Source organism: Cetorhinus maximus, chromosome 6, assembly GCF_964194155.1.
Source record: "Cetorhinus maximus chromosome 6, sCetMax3.hap1.1, whole genome shotgun sequence".
Lineage (NCBI taxonomy): Eukaryota > Metazoa > Chordata > Chondrichthyes > Lamniformes > Cetorhinidae > Cetorhinus > Cetorhinus maximus.
Window position 1 is genome coordinate 98,709,412 of NC_135884.1, and position 19,812 is coordinate 98,729,223.

Consider the following 19,812-nt stretch of genomic DNA (forward strand, 5'->3'; position numbering starts at 1 on the left):
CGTCCCCCTTGTCCTCACTTATCACCCCACCAGCCTCCGCGTTCAAAGGATCATCCTCCGCCATTTCCGCCAACTCCAGCATGATGCCACCACTAAACACATCTTCCCTTCACCATCCCTGGCGGCTTTCCGCAGGGATCGTTCCCTCCGGGACACCCTGGTCCACACCTCCATCACTCCCTACACCTCAACTCCCTCCCACGGCACCTTCTCATGCAACCGCAGAAGGTGCAACACCTGCCCCTTTACTTCCCCCCTCCTCACCGTCCAAGGGCCCAAACACTGCTTTCAAGTGAAGCAGCGCTTCACTTGCACTTCCCTCAATTTAGTCTACTGCATTCGCTGCCCCCAATGCAGTCTCCTCTACATTGGAGAGACCAAACGCAGACTGGGTGACCGCTTTGCAGAACACCTTCAGTCTGTCCGCAAGCATGACCCAGACCTCCCTGTCACTTGCCATTTCAACACACCATCCTGCTCTCATGCCCACATGTCCGTCCTTGGCCTGCTGCAATGTTCCAGTGAAGCTCAACGCAAACTGGAGGAACAGCACCTCATCTTCCGACTAGGCACTTTACAGCCTTCCGGACTTAATATTGAGTTCAACAATTTCAGATCATGAACTCTCTCCTCCATCCCCACCCCCTTTCCGATCCCCCTTTTTCCAATAATTAAAAAAAATTTTTTACAAATATATTTTTCTTTTCCCTCCTATTTTAAATTTTTTTTGCTCTATTGTTTCATCTCCATCTTTTAGCCCATTTCGATCCTTTCCTCCCACCCCACCCCCACTAGGGCCATCTGCCACTTGCTCGTCCTGCTTTCTACCCTTAATGTCCCCATTAGCACATCCTTTAGATAATATCACCACCGTCAACACCCTTTTGTCTATGACATCTTTGGCAGTCTCTTCTTGGCTTCCACCTATCACTGGCCCCCTATTGAGCTCTACCTGTCCCACCCACCCCCCTCTACCAGCTTATATTTCATCTCATTTCTATACGTCTTAGTTCTGATGAAGGGTCATACGGACTCAAAACGTCAACTGTATTCCTCTCCGCAGATGCTGTCAGACCTGCTGAGTTTTTCCAGATATTTTTGTTTTTGTTCTAGATTTCCAGCATCCGCAGTATTTTGCTTTTAACTACCTGGGTTATTATGTGCGGCGCAAGGGCAAGCTTGGCCACAAGTTCCTGGAGCTTGAGTTCAGGCCGGGCAGTAAGAGTTGGCTGAAATGTCCACAGCTCATGGCTGTGAATCTGGAGCCTGGGGAGGTTGAGGTGGCGGAGGTTAGGCTGGGCCCAGTGTCCTGGGCCTCATGCTGCTGCTGCTGAATGTCGCTGAGCCAATGTGCAGCAGTAACCCTCCTGTACAGCTCCCTGACTGTAAAAAAAATACAGATCTTACAACTCCCTGCACACAGCTTTCTCATAAACAGGCATTTAAGAGTCTTTGAAGCTCAAGGTTCCCTGGGATCTAAAGCAGCATCAATATCCCCAAACACCCTGCTGCATTTTCCCACTGAGCATTAATCCTTTGGCTGTGATGGCCTGAGGATGTGAAATGCAGGATGGTGTTTGTATTCCCTGCTGGCAGCTTTACATGGAACTTATAGCACAGAAACAGGCCACTTGGCCTATTTCATCTATGTTAGTGTTTATGCTCCACACAAGCCTCCTCCCACCCTCCTGATCACACTATCAGGGTAACTTTCAGCTTCTTTCTTCCTCATGTGTTTATCAAGAACCTTGAATGTATCTTTACTAGAATCATAGAATGGTTACAGCACAGAAGGAGACCATTCAGCACATTGTCTCTGAATCAGTTCTCTGCAACAGCAACTCAGCTAATTCCACTCCTCTACCTTTTCCCTGTACTTCTGTAAAATATTTTCTCGAGATAATTATCCAGTTTCTTTTTGAATACCACAATTGAATCTGTCTCCACCACACGCCCAAACAGTGCATTCCAGATCCAAACCACATGGTGCATAAAGAAGAATATCCTCATGTCGCCTCTGGTTCTTTTATTAATCACCTTAGGGTTCTTGACTTCTGCCGATGGGAACAGTTTCTCCCCATTTACTGTGTCCAAACCCCTCATGTTTTTGAACATGCCTAACAAATCTCCTCTCAATATTCTCCTCCAAGGAGAAAAGCTTCACCAATCTATCCACATAACTGAAGCTTCTCATCCTCAGAACCATTACTTGATTAAGACATATAAGAACCTGAGGTCAATGTGGAGAGAATGTTTCCTCTTGTGGGAGAATCTAGCACTGGGGACACTGTTTAAAAATAAGGGCTCACCCATTTAGGACAGAGAGTTGGAGAATTTTTTTCTCTGAGGGTTGAGAGTCTTCAGAACACTCTTACTCAAAAAGCAGTGGAAGCAGAGTCTTTGAATATTTTTAAGGCAGAGGTAGATAGATTCTTGATAAGCAAGGGGTGAAAGGTTATCGGGGGTAGGCAGAAATGTGGAGTTGAGGTTATAATCAGATCAGCCATGATCTCATTGAATGGTGAAGCAGACTTGAAGGGCCAAGTGGCCGCCTACTCATTTGTATGTTTGTATTCTCGTAAATCTTTCCTGCACCCTTTCTAAAAACTGCACATCTTTCCCATTGAAGCTAAACCAATGTTTTTATTAAGGTTCACAGCTTACTTGCTTTTGTACTCTGTGCCCCTACTTATAAAACCCAGGATTCAGTATAATTTATTAATTGCTTTCTCAACCTGCCCTGCCACCTTCAATGATTCGTGCACAAAAACACCCAGGACCCTCTGCTCCTGTATTTCCTTTAGAATTCCTTTAATTTTATGTCACGTCTCCTTATTCTCTGACCAACATGTGTCATTTCACACTTCTCTACATTAAAGTTCATTTGCCACATGTCTGCCCATTCCACTAGCCTATCTATATCCTCTTGAAGTCTATCACTATCCTCCTCACAGTTCACAATACTTCCAAGTCTGGCATCATCTTCAAATTTTGAAATTGTGCCCTGTACACCCAGGTCTAGATTGATAATATAAATCAAAAAAAGCAGTGGTCCCTCTATATACCATTCCCCAGTCAGAAGTAAGCAATGTTTCCTGGAATTCACACTTTTAGTAGGCTTGAATTAAAAAATTAAGCTGTTGCATAATGAAATTCTAGCTATGCTAAAAACTAATGATTTAAAATACCACATGGTTCCAAATAAAATGCCTACCGGCGCTAATATTTTTCACTTAAAAAGCATAGTTTTACTGATGTTTGGGGACTCATGATTAATACATAGGAAAACAACATAATAGTGCATTTAGAAATGATATGGCCCACACTTTCTTGGAGCTCCTGCACCTCAAAATTTGGCAGTACACCCCTGGTCATATGTAAGGTAACTGTAAATCTTTATTGACTCTTAAAACTACTTATAAGTATACAGTAAAGGGTACAAGCTAGACACTGTCTCCATGCTTGCAGGTACATATGACTTCTGGGTACAGGTCATGTGCTCTCTTGCATCACTGTGTGGGCGGTACTGTACTCAGTCCCACATTAACCTTATATGTGCCAGATTCTTTTATACACAATCTAACCTCACAGCAACATGGCCCTCCTGGGATGTCCTAGATAGAGATTTCAACCAAGTAACTTCAACTTCCAAAATTGTCTTTTGATCTGAAAAGTATGTGGACACTTTAAGATCTCCCCTTGTTCAAAAGCAAAGGGTAAACCTTTTCTCATCTGGGACTCATACGAATAATTTAAACCCTTTGGCGGGCATGAGCAGAAAAATGGCGAGAAGGCCAAAAAGCAGTTTCACGTCATTGTGAAACCAGTTTGCAATCATCTGCTCCACCTGTCAGTGGCGGGCCACGTTTCCTGCTGCCATATGTCGAGAACGCCATTATAATACATCTGCATATCATTATAAGCTCAGCTCGCTGGAATCATTCCCCCACGCTGGATCATCCAAGCACGTTGGCATGATTGCATACCAATGTGTTTCACAACTGAAAGTAAGCGACGTGCACTTGGCGAGCTTCCCTTCGCTCAGGACTTGAGTTTTATTTGCCTACCTTGCTTCGAGCAGCACTAGCAGTAATCAGCACTAGGCTTCACATGCAGCACCACATCACTTTTAAGTGGGCCCATGGGAAGCCTCTACTTATGAGACCAGCCGTAAGGCGTGGGTGGCTTTTTAATGGCTGCAGGGCTATGGCTTGCTTGGGGAAGGGGGAGAATTGGCCTTAGGCAAGAGAAGAGGCTGCAGGGTGAGTGCTGGTAGGGAGGGAAGGGAGGTATCCCAGGATGTGTGCGGGGGCACATGTTGATCTGCGCAAGTAGCTTCAAGAGGATGAGGGCTGAGGAGGCAGTCTCCAGGGGAGATGAGGCCAGATGGAGGTGTGAGAGAGAGAGTGGTGATGTCCCTTGAGCTGGCAGTGAGTGAGATGCCAGTGAATAGCTGATGGGCTTGTGAGTGTGAGAGTTTAGAGTGATGAGATGACTGCCTTACCATGGCGGCACGGATGAGATAATTCATCCATTTTCTGCACTGGATGGCTGACCTCCTCTGTGCAACATTGGCACTGACAACTTCTGCCACTGCCTCCCAAGCCGGTGTGGTGTCACCCTGATGGGCCTCTCGCAACCAGAGCGAGGGCAGAGGACGTCAAGCGGGCTTCAGCCGTGCCCAGAAGGTGGCCCGGGGATGTGACACTGAAATCGGGGGGCTGCAGTCTTTTTTGCCTTTTGGGGCTATGTCTTCTGTGCAGCAGTTCTGGGCTGGAAGCACTGAAGTGTGCGTGTGGCTGCACTTTAAATATGGCGCCCAGCATGAGGAAGCAGGGAGGCAATGGTGTGGCAGGCAAATCAGAAGCCGCCTGCCATCAAAACAGCGTGTTTCCCGGGAATGCATGATTAATGAGGCGGAATTGGGACAATATAGCGTGAATAGCTGCCATTCTGGCCAGCAGGTAAAATGTTTTTTCCTGCCTGCTACCGCTGTTAGTGTAAATCTGGGATGATTCTGCCCTTTATGAAGACAACTGTAGACATCACCTCTCTATCAAGACTTAGAAAAGTGCCACCTATTGTTTACTGTCTTCACACTTCTAACTCTGAACTCGACCGTACACATGGAAAGAACTTGTGTAAATACCTTAAGTGATCTGGAAACTTCTGAATTCCAGAGTTCCATTACTTTTAATTTGCAAATTTAATTTCCCCAAAACTAAAAGTTATATGCCTACAACATATGAATCATGAAATTAAACATTTTCACAACACTCAGCAAAACAACTTAACTTTTAATATATTGAAATGTCCCTAGGCCCTTCAATGATTTCTTTCTCTGGCAGTAAGGGCTGCTTTATAACCATAACCAATGTATTCAAAACTTGTATATGCTCACAGTCATAATAGAGAACCTGTGTGCTTAAAGAGATTTGCTGCAGAGTCGACCATCTGTGTGAGACTGTCAGATCCAGCTGCATCCTCTGCTGGTGGGATGAATGTTCAGTGCCAGAAGCATTGAATTCTGCTTTCAGCTCCTTCCATTAGGAATGAATCATGCGACTTGCCTTCAGAGCATCCAATAACAGTGACACACCAACACTGTCGTGACAGTTGTTTTTCAGACCTGACGTTTCTTGTGCTGTATTAGGGCATAAATCACCCCAGTATCCATTGGCTAAAATATAGACATTGTATTTGCTTTGTTATTTGAGCTCCCATCATTGTCAACTAGGAAGGTGATTTTTCTGCCTTACAGTGTCATGCTTTGGTCACCAAATTTTGCTTATCTCACTATGCTACAGAGCATTTGAGAGGAGAATTTCCAATAAGCATTAGCTTTTTTGCCCAGAAGCACTAGTTTAAACTGTGAGTGTATTTCTCTGCCTAACATTTTTCCTGCATCTTGCCAATTTTAATAATGAAAGCTAGTATCTGTCACAAGCTCAGTGGACCAAATGGCCTCCTTCTGTGTCACAAGATTATTTGATTCTACTTGCATTCAATTTATAAAAAAGACCAGTTTTGTTAATGTTAGAGATGTTTTGGGGGTTATAATGAAGGGCAATGTCAGGAATTTTATCAAGTGTCCAGTTGTCACCTCTTTCTCTAGGAGTATCACTTGCCTCTCTATGTGTGGACATGATTACATGGTTTTGCAGCAGATGATTTTTTGATTTGGAAACAGATAAGATTAGATAACCTAGGAAGATTTGCTGTTCTGGTCTTCTTAAACCAAGTTGAATTTGAATCAAGCAGCAGATTTCACTGGCCATGACCCATTTTTAATAGAAGTTCAAAGTAACCAATAATATCAATTAATATATTCAGATTAAACAGCAAATTCTTACAGGGGCGTATTCCTTGTTCACTTTCAGTTAAGTAACTTTGAATTGAGCAACAAGTAAGTAGCAAACTTACATTTGCTACAAACTAACATCTGTGAACCAGAAAGTATATATGAGCAAAGCACCATATTAGGTTATGTTAGGATGGCAACCAAATTTAATGGCCCTATGAATCCAAATCAAGTGATCACAGTTTGTTTAAGAACAAAAGAAGCAGAGCTGCTGTCCCTGTCTTCTCAACACCCCCATCAAATGTATGTCTATTTGGTTAGTAGAATCTATTCTTTTGTATATTATTTGTATGTTTTAAGGAGTATGATTTTCCCAAGAGTTAATTAATATATTTGCTGCTGCACTTTGAAATATGCTTTGTAATGCCCAAAATATGTCTGTCTTGTTACAGTAAACTGAGACACATTATTGATGAAATGGTCACAACAGAACGTGAATATGTGAAATCTCTCAGGTACATCATTGATAATTACTACCCAGAAATGGAACGTTTTGACGTTCCTCAGGATCTGCGAGGAAAACGCAATGTTATTTTTGGAAACCTAGAGAAGCTTTACAACTTCCACAGCCAGTATTTCCTGAAAGAACTGGAAAGTTGTGTTAACCACCCACTACGTGCCAGCCACTGCTTTCTCAGACACGTAAGCAAATATTCAATTTACAATATGTAATTATACAAAACCGATTTACTTTGGTCTATTCAAAACAGCGATGTATGATGTTGGGGAAGGACTAAGATACACTCAGCAAGATTAGGAACCAAATTGGCTTACTTATGCATGTGCTTACCATTTAACAAATGTATACAACAGTGCTGATATGGCAGCTGTTAGAAATTCTACTTGTTCATTGCCCTGGAATTTATGATGGCATAGGTGAATTCCTAAATGAAATGAGGGACAGTGATCTAAAGAGTAACCTTTCAGTATTAGAAACCTTGTTACAAAAGGTTAGCAGCAGTATTACACAGCTGGCGAACTTGTACACATATCTGAGTTGGTAGCTTCCTTAGAACGAACTGCAACTAAGTCTGAATCACATGATACATTGCATCAGTTCTGCATTAGTAATATATACAGATAACCACACCCACTTAAAGGTGTACTGCAACACATTATATTAAGTTTTGTGTACAGTGGATGCTTTCTGTAAAAGATGCTTTCTCATCTCTTTCCTGTCATGAAGGGTGTCTCATTTCTTGTCTACGATGTTTAATTTTACTAAAACCATTTCTTATGCTTAGTTCTGATTGACTCATTTTTCCTACATGAACATCTCTGCTCCCAAGTTGTCAGCTGTGCGTGGCACTAAATAGCTCCACCTGTCTAAAGCACATGCAGATCAGGCCTCTCATGCAACTCCATGCATAGAAACCTGATGTCTATCTGGCGGAGAATTCAAATACTGAAAATGTGCTCGCACACACAGGAAGCCCTCTCCTCCATTACAGTTTCAGAGTTCTAAGATTAAGTTAGATTTAAGTTTTGAGGCTTAGACAATCTTCTTGAGCTCAATGTCTTGGACTGCTTTCTAAGCTAAGCCTCCTCTCCCTGAAGCCCAGGGTATGTACTTAATTACTAATATCTAAAGTAACACATTACAAGCTCATTGAACAGAAAGCTCTCAATACTGTAATTTGGCTTACTGGTTTTGTTGCATGCCCACAAGGAGGCAGTGGAATAAACTGGTCCTTAAATCATTAAACAATATATGGATAAATGTACATAAGAAATGACACAATTCAAATGTTGTGGTAGTTGCTGGCTTAACTATACCTCCTTAGAAGATAGAAAAGTAACAGTCACACCTGATGTGCTAAACCACAATGTAGAGTAGGCACAATGTCACTAACTATTAACCTCTATGTGGTGGTTTAAGTTCGACTGTCTAAAGACTCAGGGAATACCTACCTATTCCTGATGGCTTTGGATATGTTGCTCAATGGAATTGCTTTTTAATATTTGACTTGTTTGATATCTCTTAAAATCAAAAGAAGCTGCCAGCAAACACATATGCAAAGAAGCTTTTATTTGAATTGAATAGCTTAGTCACTCCTTTAGATTCCTGATGTAGACTATCTGTATTCTGGAGCTACAGTAGAGCAAATCAAACTGGGCCATTTTCTATGCATGAATATAGTTTTTAAATCATATGTAAGATGACAAAATAACCATACTTTGATACAGAAGAAAAGCGTTACCTCCCTAGTGCTGCCAGACCTCAGGCCTCCCTTCTCCACACAGGGATGCCATGTTCCAATCCTGCTTCCCTCTATTGTTAGCAATCCCTGAAAGCCAGCCCCTGTGTTGTTAAACTCCAGATATCCCTCTCTCCAGTGTTTTAAACCTTGGGCTTTTCTTACTACTATCATTCTCTACCAAGTACCACCAAACCCCAGGAATGCCAACCCCACTATAGGCAGACTCTACTTTCTCCTCTTAGTTCTTTAGGACCCCCATTCAAAGATTCCCAACCAGTATATACTACCTTGCCATCTTCCTGCATATCTAGGGATTTATAAATAAGGTAAAATAGAAATTAGAACATTTGATATAGTTCTCTCACATGTTCCTTAACCAAAGATTGAGAGAGATATAAGAAAGTAGACCCAATGAAGTAAAAATGTGCTTGAATAACGGGAAAGTAAGCAAAAGATTCATAGACAGATACCACAAAAAATCTGGTAGTTATTAAGAGAGGGAGGAAGCCCGGAAGACGAACAAAGAAGAAAGCACAGAATAAAAGACAGATACTGAAAGGCACCTGTTGCTCAGAATTTCACCTTTAAAATGGAGCAGTCAAATTAACTCCCCTTCCTTGACGTCTTATCGACAACCTTGTAAGTAGGCCCCAGCCATTTGCTTACCATGCAAACTTGATGCTGAAATAGGGCACGTCAAAGGCATCCTGCTGGATAGTGGCTACCCTGATCAGATCATTTTGTGCTGTACATCTCACAAACTCATGAAGAGGCCTAAGGCAGTCACTTTCAGCACTGAAAAGTGCCCAGTCTACCTCAGATTACTATGGAAGGGCAAGGTATCTCAAAAATGTGAGCAACAGGTGAAGCTAGCTGTTTCACGCTGCTACTATGAAGTAGCAAAGCAAGTGGTATTTGCCACTAACAGGATGCTACCGTCAAACCAAAAAGACGTTCTGCCTGTCACACAAATGAGTAATGTGATATATGAATTTCAGTGCCAGTGTGATGCTGGGTATGTAGGCTGTACGTCCCAAAGACTGGTGGATCATATCAAACAGCATCTCCCAGCCGCAGTTCTCAATGGGCAGGGTACAAACCGTACCCAACCAGCCCTTGCTTACAAAACTCAAAACACGGTGCCCAACATTAGATGTGATTACGCAATTGGACAACATTTGCTAAATAACTCTCAATGTGCTGAGAATTACGCTGACAACCAATTTAAGATTGTCAGTCGGGTTCGCAATATGTCGCATTTGCGTGTACTGGAAGCTACATATATTAATACACAGGGCCCTGACCTTTGCAGTCAAAAAGAACATGTGTACACACTTGTTTCAGCTAAACAAAATAAGTGACAGCCATTCGCTGACTCATTCCTCAGTCCAATGCCTTGATGAATCAGGGGCAAGATGCCTGGTTTAAATTTCAAACATGCTTGACAGTTAACTGTCAGCCGCCATCACTGGTGCATTCTTCATGGTAACGCCACTTGCCAACCAATCAACACTCTCTTCACATACAATATAAATTGTTGTTTTCCCCTTATATTGGTGTTCTTGTGAAGTGTCCTGATGAGTGCAAGACGAAAAGCTTATCCATGTCTCTCTTTTCAGCAGTACTAAAGTTCTGTACTACCAAACGACTATTTATATCCTATCATACTAATACAACTTACCTGCTTGACTCACCAGGAATGTGCATTAGATCTGGCATATATGTAGTTAATATGTAACATGTGCATATAATAACACTGAAAATTTTTTAAAGTTACATTGTTTTTTTCTCTACACATTTCACCACACACACACACTTCTGCTTTTGCCTGTTTAAATGTTTGCGTCAGTTATCAAAGTAGTACAGTAATCACTGCTACAATTTAAAAGGTTTATTGTCTGCCATGTATTTCACAGAACTTGCACCCACTGAGAGACTGTGAACCTCGGGCAATGGAACTCAAGTGTATATCCTTAGTACACCCCAGGATACTTGGCACACAATGCTGAACCTTTGACAGGTTCAGGTGTGTGACTGTCTGCAGAGGACGCAAGAAACTAATTATATTTCCCCTGGCGTAAACCCTCCCTGTTCTTTGTTAACTGCATAAGCTCATTTTGACTTCTGTCCAGCACTGTAGAATCACCATCTACACATGAAGGAATTATGTGCATGTTTACAAGTTAACACAAATTAATGATCCGGTCCTTTTTCCCATTTGCAGCTCTTTCGCATTGCAGTGACAATTATAGAGGATTATGGGATAAGGTAGTGTCTGGTTATGATAAGTAGTAATTCAGCTGTACATGATATCCATAGGCTTTATACAAAAGTGAGGTAAATTGAACTTACAACATACAAGCTAAACAGTAGTGCACACTGAAATTCTTCTAAAACCCTCTTGCCAGCATGTCTTTATTGTGGATATCAGTATGCTAAAATTTCAAAACAGTCATGGTGCCTCATATTGAATTGATTAAAATCATCTAGTGCTTTACTGAGGCAGGTTACAATAAAGTTAGAATAGCACCACTTCAAAAGAATTTACGCAGCTCTGGAATGCCTTCTGACTAATACTTTGAAAACATGCGCAGTGAATCGAAACACTGGATTACTGCACACGCTGTTGTGTTTCAGTTTGCTTTTTACGCACACAAGGTGTTTTAATTCATGTTGCTCTTCAGTTGGCAATTAAAATGGTATGATTTTAGTTCGCAATCAGTTTGATCTTTTTGAAATCCAACTTTGATATGAATAGATAAAAGCAAAATACTGCGGATGCTGGAAATCTGAAACAAAAACAGAAAATGCTGGAAATCTCAACAAGCCTAGTAGCATCTGTGGAGAGAGAAACAGAGCTAACGTTTCGAGTCTGTATGACCCTTCTCAGAGCTGGAGAAAAGTAGAAATGTGATGAAGTTTATACTGTTTAAGGGGGGGTGGCGCAGGTAAAACTGGATAGAAGGCCAGCGATAGGTGGGGGCAAAGGAGAGATTGACAAAGATGTCATGAACAAAAGGTAAAAGGGAGTGTTAATGGTAGTGGTAAGGGTTAAAAATGGTGCTGATAGTGGCATTAAGGTAAGGAAGCAGAATGTGATAATAGCAGAACAAGGGAAAGTTAAACTGTAGTGCAAGGGCAACCTTCCTGTTGCTTGCCATTTCAACACAGCATTCTGCTCTCATGCCTGTCCTTGGCCTGCTGCAATGTTCTAGTGAAGCCCAACGAAAACTGGAGGAACAACACCTCATCATCTGATTAGGCATTTTACAGCCTTCCGGACTTAACATTGACTCAACAACTTCAGACCATGAACTCTCTCCTCCATCCTCACCCCTTTTTTAATCCCTTTTTTCTATACTCATTTTTATTTTTATCCACTTTTAAAAAAAATATTTTTATTTTTATTCATTTATTCATTGTTTTATCCCCCCTTTTATCCCATTTTCTATCCTTTTCCCCCCCCAACACCGCCCCCTCCCCCCACCCCACCGCCAAAAGGGCCATTTGTTACTTGTTCCATGTTGTTCTTTCTCACAGTCCTTACCCTTGTTCTGCTATTACCACATTCTGCTTCCTTACCTTAATGCCACTATCAGCACCTTATTCAGCCCTTACCACTACCATTAACACTCCCTTTGTCCTTTTTTTCATGACATCTGTGTCGATCTCTCCTTTGTCCTCGCCTATCGCTGGCCTTCTATCCAGCTTCATCTGCTCCAAACCCCTTAAACAGTACAAACTTCATCACATTTCTACTTCTCTCCAGCTTTGAAGAAGGGTCATATGGACTCGAAACATTAACTCTGTTTCTCTCTCCACAGATGCTGTCAGACCTGCTGAGGTTTTCCAGCATTTTCTGTTTTTGTTTGATATGAAGAGTATATTGTAGTAATTAAATGAATATGCACTATTCAGAAAAATTGAAAGAATTAATTCAGTGGTTTCCATTTAACTGTTTGTTGAGTATTGCTAAATTTACTTAATTTTTACCACCTGGGCACCATAATCATAAACAATGCATATAAGGGTAAATTCACTGGTCCCATACTCATAGAGGAGCTATGTTTAAAGAGAACATGGGTCAGAGAATTGGTGTTAGTTTTATAGTACTATTATTGCCTTTGAGTTTAGGTCCCCTGTGGGAGCGTTGGATTGTTAAATTTGCCCTACCTTTTGGTGGGGGGGGAATCAGGAAATAACTGCCTTCAACAATCTTTGTGCAGTCAATTTTCTTCAGTACTTGCCATTGAAATCAGTATTGGAGATGAGGCCACTTGGAACTTGCCTTGCCTCTGCACCTGAATCCTTGGGTACCTGAGGGCCTTGGCTTCCACTACTGATTAAGACATGGGATCCCAGTTCTGGGACAAAGAGGAACGGGGCACAAATTATCTTAAATGTCCAAACAGCTGAGATAACTACCTGATTGCCTGCTAATTTTAATTTGCTTTTATGAAGTATTTCATAATAATGAAAGGTGATAGAAATACAAATAAAATATAACATTCTAATTGATATATTTGCAGCAAGATCAGTTTGGCATGTATGCATTGTATAGCAAGAACAAGCCCAAATCTGATGCCCTGCTAGCCAGCCATGGCAACATATTTTTTAAGGTAAGCACTTTACATATTACACAATATTTGTTCAGTAAAACCCTGCTTAGAAAATGATTACAAAATAATTATATTGTCCAATTTTACAGCTTATGGACAGTGGAGTTGGGCATGGTCTGTTGAAATTTGTCAGTTATACAAGGTCAGGTTTCAAGAGGTTGCACTTATGGCATTGTGCTTTGAATCTTGATTATTTGATATTTTCCCTTTCTTTGAGTGGGCATTAATTTTAGTGCAGCACTGTTCTTTTATTGCAGCTTCCTTAAAGAAATAATTTATATGTCTTCTTTTAGTACAAGCAACTGCAACTGGGTGATAAGATGAATCTGGCTTCCTACCTGTTGAAACCTATTCAACGGATGAGCAAATATGCACTGTTACTGAAGGACTTGATCAAGGAGTGCAATGAGGTTCAGGAACAGGAGCTTAACTACCTCAGAGCGGCAGAAGAAATGGTTAAATTTCAGCTTCAACACGGCAATGACTTGCTGGCAATGGATGCTATTAGGGATTGTGATGTAAGCCTATATTGATTCCTTGACTTTTTTGAGAATGTTACAGATGGAGTAAATAGTGACTATTTAGATTTTAAGAGCGCTTTCGATAAAGTTGCAGATGAAAGACTATTAAGCTAAAAGTCATAACGGTCCAGTGTGAGAAGCAGAGCTAAATAAGTGGGCAGAATTTAAGCCTGTAAGGCAGAAAATGGTACTTTGGCCTTATATGAGAAGGGTTGAACATAAAAGCAACAGCGTCATGATAACTGTATAAAATGACAGGTTACATTTGGACTACTATGTGCAGTATTAGGCTCTCTATTATGTACAGGAGGGATGTAATAGCCTTGAGTGGTCAACACAGATTTACCAGGATGATAGCAGGGCTATGGGAGTCTGAGTTACTTGGAATGGCTCAAGCAACTAAGGCTATATTGTGTCAAACTAAGATTGAAGGGACATTCAAAATGGTAAGTGATTAACAAGGTAAATGTAAATAGATTTTTCTACTTGTGGATAAATTGAAGACAAGAGGCCATGATTGAAGCTAAGTGCCAGATACATTTAAGCAGGAGATTAAAAGAAACCTTTTCACTCAAGGAGTTGATTGGTTTGCTACAAAATACTGATTAAAGACAAATTGATTATAGCATACACAAAAAACAAAGGAGTATGAAGAGAAAAAAACATTAGTTTGGGGAGGAAACAGGAAAATGGGACTGTAAAATTTAGACCCCTGGAGCAGCTTAAATTCAGCACAGGCAAAATGGTAAAATTGGTGATTACATTTCCATGTTTCTAGATGCACAAATGGTCAAAGAGTTGGAAACTCGGTAATCATGAGGGCTATAGTTTCAGATGGGGATGGTGAGAAGGGGAGATGTTAAGTGGTTCCCACAGTGGTCAGTGCTAATGATCTAATGTTTCTAATGTAGATAAGGATATGGAAACTAGCTGTAAAATGGTCAGATTTGCTGATTACACAAGGCTAAGGAGAGCAGTAGAAACCAAGGAAGCAGCAAAAGAGATTTTAAAAGGATTCAAATCAGTTAAGGCAATTGAACAGACATAAGACAAATATTATACATTGGCCAAAAAATATGCTGTGTAAGTATAAAGCAAGCTTTGAAAAGCACCTTAGAGATAAAGCACTTTCAATGTTCAATGTGTAAAACAGTTTAAAAAAGCTAATTGAGTAAATCTATAGAAGTTATACTGACTTTACAATGCACTGATTAGACCACATAAAAACAATCTTTCATCTGAAAGGGTACAGAGAAGAGCAGCAAGACCTGCTTTTGAGCGTAAAACAAAAAAGGAAAAAGCTTTAGGCTGGGATTTTCCACCCCCATCATGGCAGAATCTGCCACAGGAAATTTGGTGGCCCAGCCAAAAGTCCATTTTGGCGGGACTGGACGATGCCGATCGTGGGCGCAGCTGGAAAATCCGCCTTTGTCTTGGCAGTGCAGAAATAAACTCATTTAAAATGGGGCCTCATTGAAGTACGTAAAATATTAAATATTATGGATGACATAAACCCAGGTTAGTACCCACAAGTACACCAAGAAAGTAGGACCAAAGAGCATAAATAGTAACAATCAAATTTAGAACAGCTAAGAGGAAAACTGTTTTCACCCAAAGAATGACAAATGGGATATCCACCAGGAAACGTAATAGAAGGAAAATGTTGTAATTTAAACTACAGTTGGAGACCAGGATGACAGAGTAATATATTGAGAGATGAACTATAATGAACCAAAATTACCCTTTCACATTCTATACTTTTCTGATTTTTAAAAATATATTCTTTCCAGTCATCCAATAAAATAATTAATGTTCATTTGTTCAGTGCATTGGAGGAGGCAGTGGCATAGTGGTATTATCACTCTGTGGAGCTGGGTTCGAATCCCACCACAACAGGTGATGAAATTTGAATTCAATAAAAAAATCTGGAATTAAAAATCTGATGATGACCTCAAAGCCATTGCTGATTGTCGTAAAAACCCATCTGGTTCACTAATGCCCTTTAGGGAAGGAAATCTGCTGTCCTTACCTGGCCTGGCCTAAATGTGACTCCAGGCCCACAGCATGAGCTGCAATGGGCCTTTAGCAACAGCAGAATTTGTACTCAGCCACAATCTGTAACCTCATGGCCTGGAATATCCCCATTACCACCAAGCCAGGAGATCAGCCCTGGTTCAATGAAGAGTGCAGGTGGGCATGCCAGGAGCAGAACCAGGCATACCGAAAAATGAGGTGTCAACCTGGTGAAGCTATAACACAGGACTACTTGCATGCCAAACAACATAAGCAGCAAGTGATATACAGAACTAAGCAATTCCACAACCAACGGATCAAATGTAAGCTCTGCAGTCCTGCCTTATCCAGTCATGAATGGTGGTGGACAATTAACTCATTGGAGGAGGAGGCTTCACAACTACCCCCATCCTCATTGATGGGAGCCCAGCACATCAGTGCAAAAGATCTGCTGTGCTGGTGGCTCACAGTGCCTCATGGTTGCCCAGTCTTGAGTTGCTAAATCTGTTTGACATCCACCCTATTTAGCACGGTGGTAGTTTTTTAAAATTCATTCATGGGATGTGAGTGTCACTGACTAGGCCAGCATTTATTGCCCATCTCTAATTACCCTTGTTCAGAAGGCATTTAAGAGTCAACCACATTGCTGTGGGCCTGGAGTCACATTTGCAACAATCTTTAGCCAGAAATGCTGAGTGGATGATTCATCTTGGCCTCCTCTGGAGGCCCCCAGCATTAGTGATGCCAGTCTTCAGCCAATTCGATTCACTCCACATGATATCATGAAACAGCTGAAGGCACTGGATACTGCAAAAGCTATTGGTCCTGACAATAGTACTGAAGACTTGTGCTCCAGAACTTGCCGCGCCTCTAGTCAAGCTGTTCCAGTACAGCTATCCGTTAGCTCCTCCTCTTTGAGGACTGCCTGTTGTGCCAGCAGTGGCCACACGGTGCCACTGGGATTATAGAACTGCTGGCCAACTGGATTGGCCGGCAGCTGTCTAAGACAGGACTTGCTTCACAGATGGAGTCAGAAGTCTCGCCCTTAGCCAATTAATGCCCCACCTATCGTTAAATGGCTGCAGAGCAGCCGGTATCAGCAGGGATGCGTTCCCCATTGACTCTTTGGGTATGGGTGGGGTGGGAAACCCTGCCATCTGAAAACTCCTGTCCATAGTTCCCTGATTCATTAATTGCATACTGAATATGTTATGAATAATTGTATAATAGAGTTTTGGATGGCTGGAAATGCAACTGTGTGGCCCATCCATCTTTTTATACATATACTGTCACTACAGCCATTGGGTAATATGCAGGACCTCAAAATATAGGGCATTGTGCAAAATAACACTAGATGATGCATGTTCTTTCAGGCAGTGAGGAATTCACAATCTTCCCTATAATTAATGCAATACAGCAGTATAATTGAGAGGTACAAATAGTTTGAACCCAGCACTATGATTACTGTCTTAAAACCATTCTTTGGTGTCTATTGCCTATAATTATGCACTTCTTGGAGACTGAGTGGCGCAGTAAATTTGTACATTGCTATTTCACCTTCTGGGGTCTGGGTTTTAAACCACTCCAGATGATGGGCTGCAATGCTGCTCTTTCAGAGCAGCTCTAAGTTAAGTAAATTCTGATAGTATGAATCCAATGTTTAATGGGAATGAGACCACAGCGCAGAACTGTACAAAATTTAATTGGCAAAATAACTCCAAGAGATCCTAAGGATACTTAGTGTGGGTGGTTTAAAAACATCCCACCAGTATAGAAAAGGATGCTCATCAAAGTTTGGAATCAGGATGTATTGTTGATAATATATAGAGAGACCTTTACTCTGCATCTGGCTTTATTGCTCCTGACCTCAAAAGTAGCCAATACTGAAATTAGGTACCAAAAGTAGAAACTGATTCCATTCTTTGCTAATCACATAAATTCATCCAGATATTTTAAATAAATTATGTCTTCTGCTTCCATTTGATGAGAAGGCTTTAACCTGGTTTTGTGTCACAAGTAGTTCTTCATGTCTTCAATATCTCCATGTGTAATGGATTTTAGAAGGAAGATTCCCAACGTGATCATGTATGGTGAAAGAAAGGCTTGCATTTTTACAGCACCTTTCACAATGTCCTAACACTCCCAAACATTTCACAGTCAATGGAGCACTTTTGAAGTGCAACTACAGTATAGGGAAATGCAGCAACCAATTTACAAAGAGCAATGAGATAATGACCGAATACTCTAGGCTGTTATTCTTGATGTTAGCTGAGAGATAAATACTGGCTAGAATACCAACAGAACTTCCCTGTTCTCCTTGGAATGAGATCTTCTGTATCAAACAGACAGGGCAGATGAACTCTGTTTAATGTCTCATCCAAAAGACCACATCTCTGACAGTGCAAAACTCCTGCCGTGGTGAAGTGTAACTAAATTATGTGCTCAAACCGCTGTAGTGGGGCTTGAACCCATGACCTACTTACTCAGAGGCAAGAGTACTTCCCTTGTTATTCACAACCCCCAAATGTTGGCAAATCCACCCTTTAGATAATGGTTATTTTTCAGCAAGCTGCCATGTATATCGTGAATGAGCAGCATTGTCCTGCAACCTCCTTAATGCATTCCTTTCAAATGACTCAACAAAGGTGCAAGTTCATTCGATCTGTCCATATTGGCAATTACTGCATTCCTGGCCAAACTCACGTGGCCTATATTGCTGAGTTTTATTAACATGATGAATTGCAGGTTAAAAATGAGAAAACATGATGAATTGCAAGTTAAAAATTAGAAAATGGTTCAGTCGAACTTTGAAAATGTTTTCGAAACCTGTGTTTGAATAAAAATTACAATTGCAGGTGTACAAACACAATTTAATCATATTAATTTGAGCTGAATGGCCTGTTTCTGTGCTTTATATCCTATGTATAATTTTATGAAATTTCTTTTCTGGTGGGGACACCTCAATAGTGCTGAACAATGATTGGAGAGCTTGTGCTAAGGAAAGTCAGGCGATGTTCTTATGATGCTAGTGCATTTTACAGAGTTCCTTTACTGTTTTTATGTGTTGGCAAGCCTGTCATTTCTGATCCCTTCCTCCATTTGACCTGGTCAACTTTATGGTCTGGATTTGCTAGGGAATAATGGGGAATCAACCTGGAGAATGGAAGTAATAAGTTATTAGGAAGAGGATCCAAATGGCCTGGTATTCGCCTTAATCCAAATGTAACCTGTGCCTAGCTGAAACTGTAATTTGTGAAACCTGTAAACTAAGGATACCTTGGGAACTGGCATCGGTTTTTCTTTAATTGCAGGTGCCTTTGTTTTCAGAATAGTCATTGTATGTGCTGTAAAGATTATCATACAATGGACAGTTCTATACCCAGCATCCACGGCGGTCTATCCCAGGGGTAGAAACATATAAGCATTGAATTGCAGAGAGATTGGTTTCTCTGTCCTCTCTGTAGATGCTGGGTAAAGAGCTCCCTGTTCCACAGAAGTCTTTTCTTTCACAAAACTCCTTGCCGTCTCACTGACCTGCACACAATGAGCTCAGGAGAATTTGGGGACAGAAAGAAGCGAGCTGCAGGGAGATGTGCCAGTGATCCAGACTCGATGAAAGTTCCAATACAGCAGTTCTACAACAGACTGCCCCCCTTGTTTTAATTTATAAAAAAGCTTAGTTTGTTGAAGGTTAGTAATTTGAGAATGTTTGTCGTTTTACAGTGCTTTTTATGTTTTACCATGTGTGTTATTTGTGGCAGGGCGGCATGAGTCAGTTGGCTCATTTGGCTAGATGGCTAGACTATGGTGCAAAATAACACCAACAGTGCAGGTACAATCCCTGTACTGGCTAAAGTAGATCTTAGGGTTTTCCTCCTTGCCTTGCTCCATAGAGATATCATGGCTGAAACAAGGGTCCAGATCTTCGGGTCCCAGATCGTTGGAGACCGGATATATAACCAATGATGTGTGTTAGGACCCCACGGAAGTGGGAATTGCCTGAGAAGTTAAAGCTTCCAATGGGCAATTTCCTTGCTCCTGGCACCCTGTCCAAAATTCTCTAACTCTGATTTAGAGTTGGAGATTTCAGACTTCAT

General features: G+C 41.3%; 1 protein-coding gene across 3 annotated transcripts in view; it reads left to right on the top strand.

Moving 5' to 3' along the window:
• The window catches only part of LOC144681968 (pleckstrin homology domain-containing family G member 4B-like), a 338,637-nt gene that overhangs the window by 295,853 nt on the left and 22,972 nt on the right, over window positions 1-19,812 (top strand). For all 3 annotated transcript variants that reach the window (XM_078544151.1, XM_078544149.1, XM_078544150.1), the window contains exons 15-17: window positions 6,754-7,003; window positions 13,092-13,181; window positions 13,475-13,699. In XM_078544151.1, coding sequence (XP_078400277.1) covers window positions 6,754-7,003; window positions 13,092-13,181; window positions 13,475-13,699 — 565 coding nt within the window. The remainder of the gene's footprint in view (window positions 1-6,753; window positions 7,004-13,091; window positions 13,182-13,474; window positions 13,700-19,812) is intronic.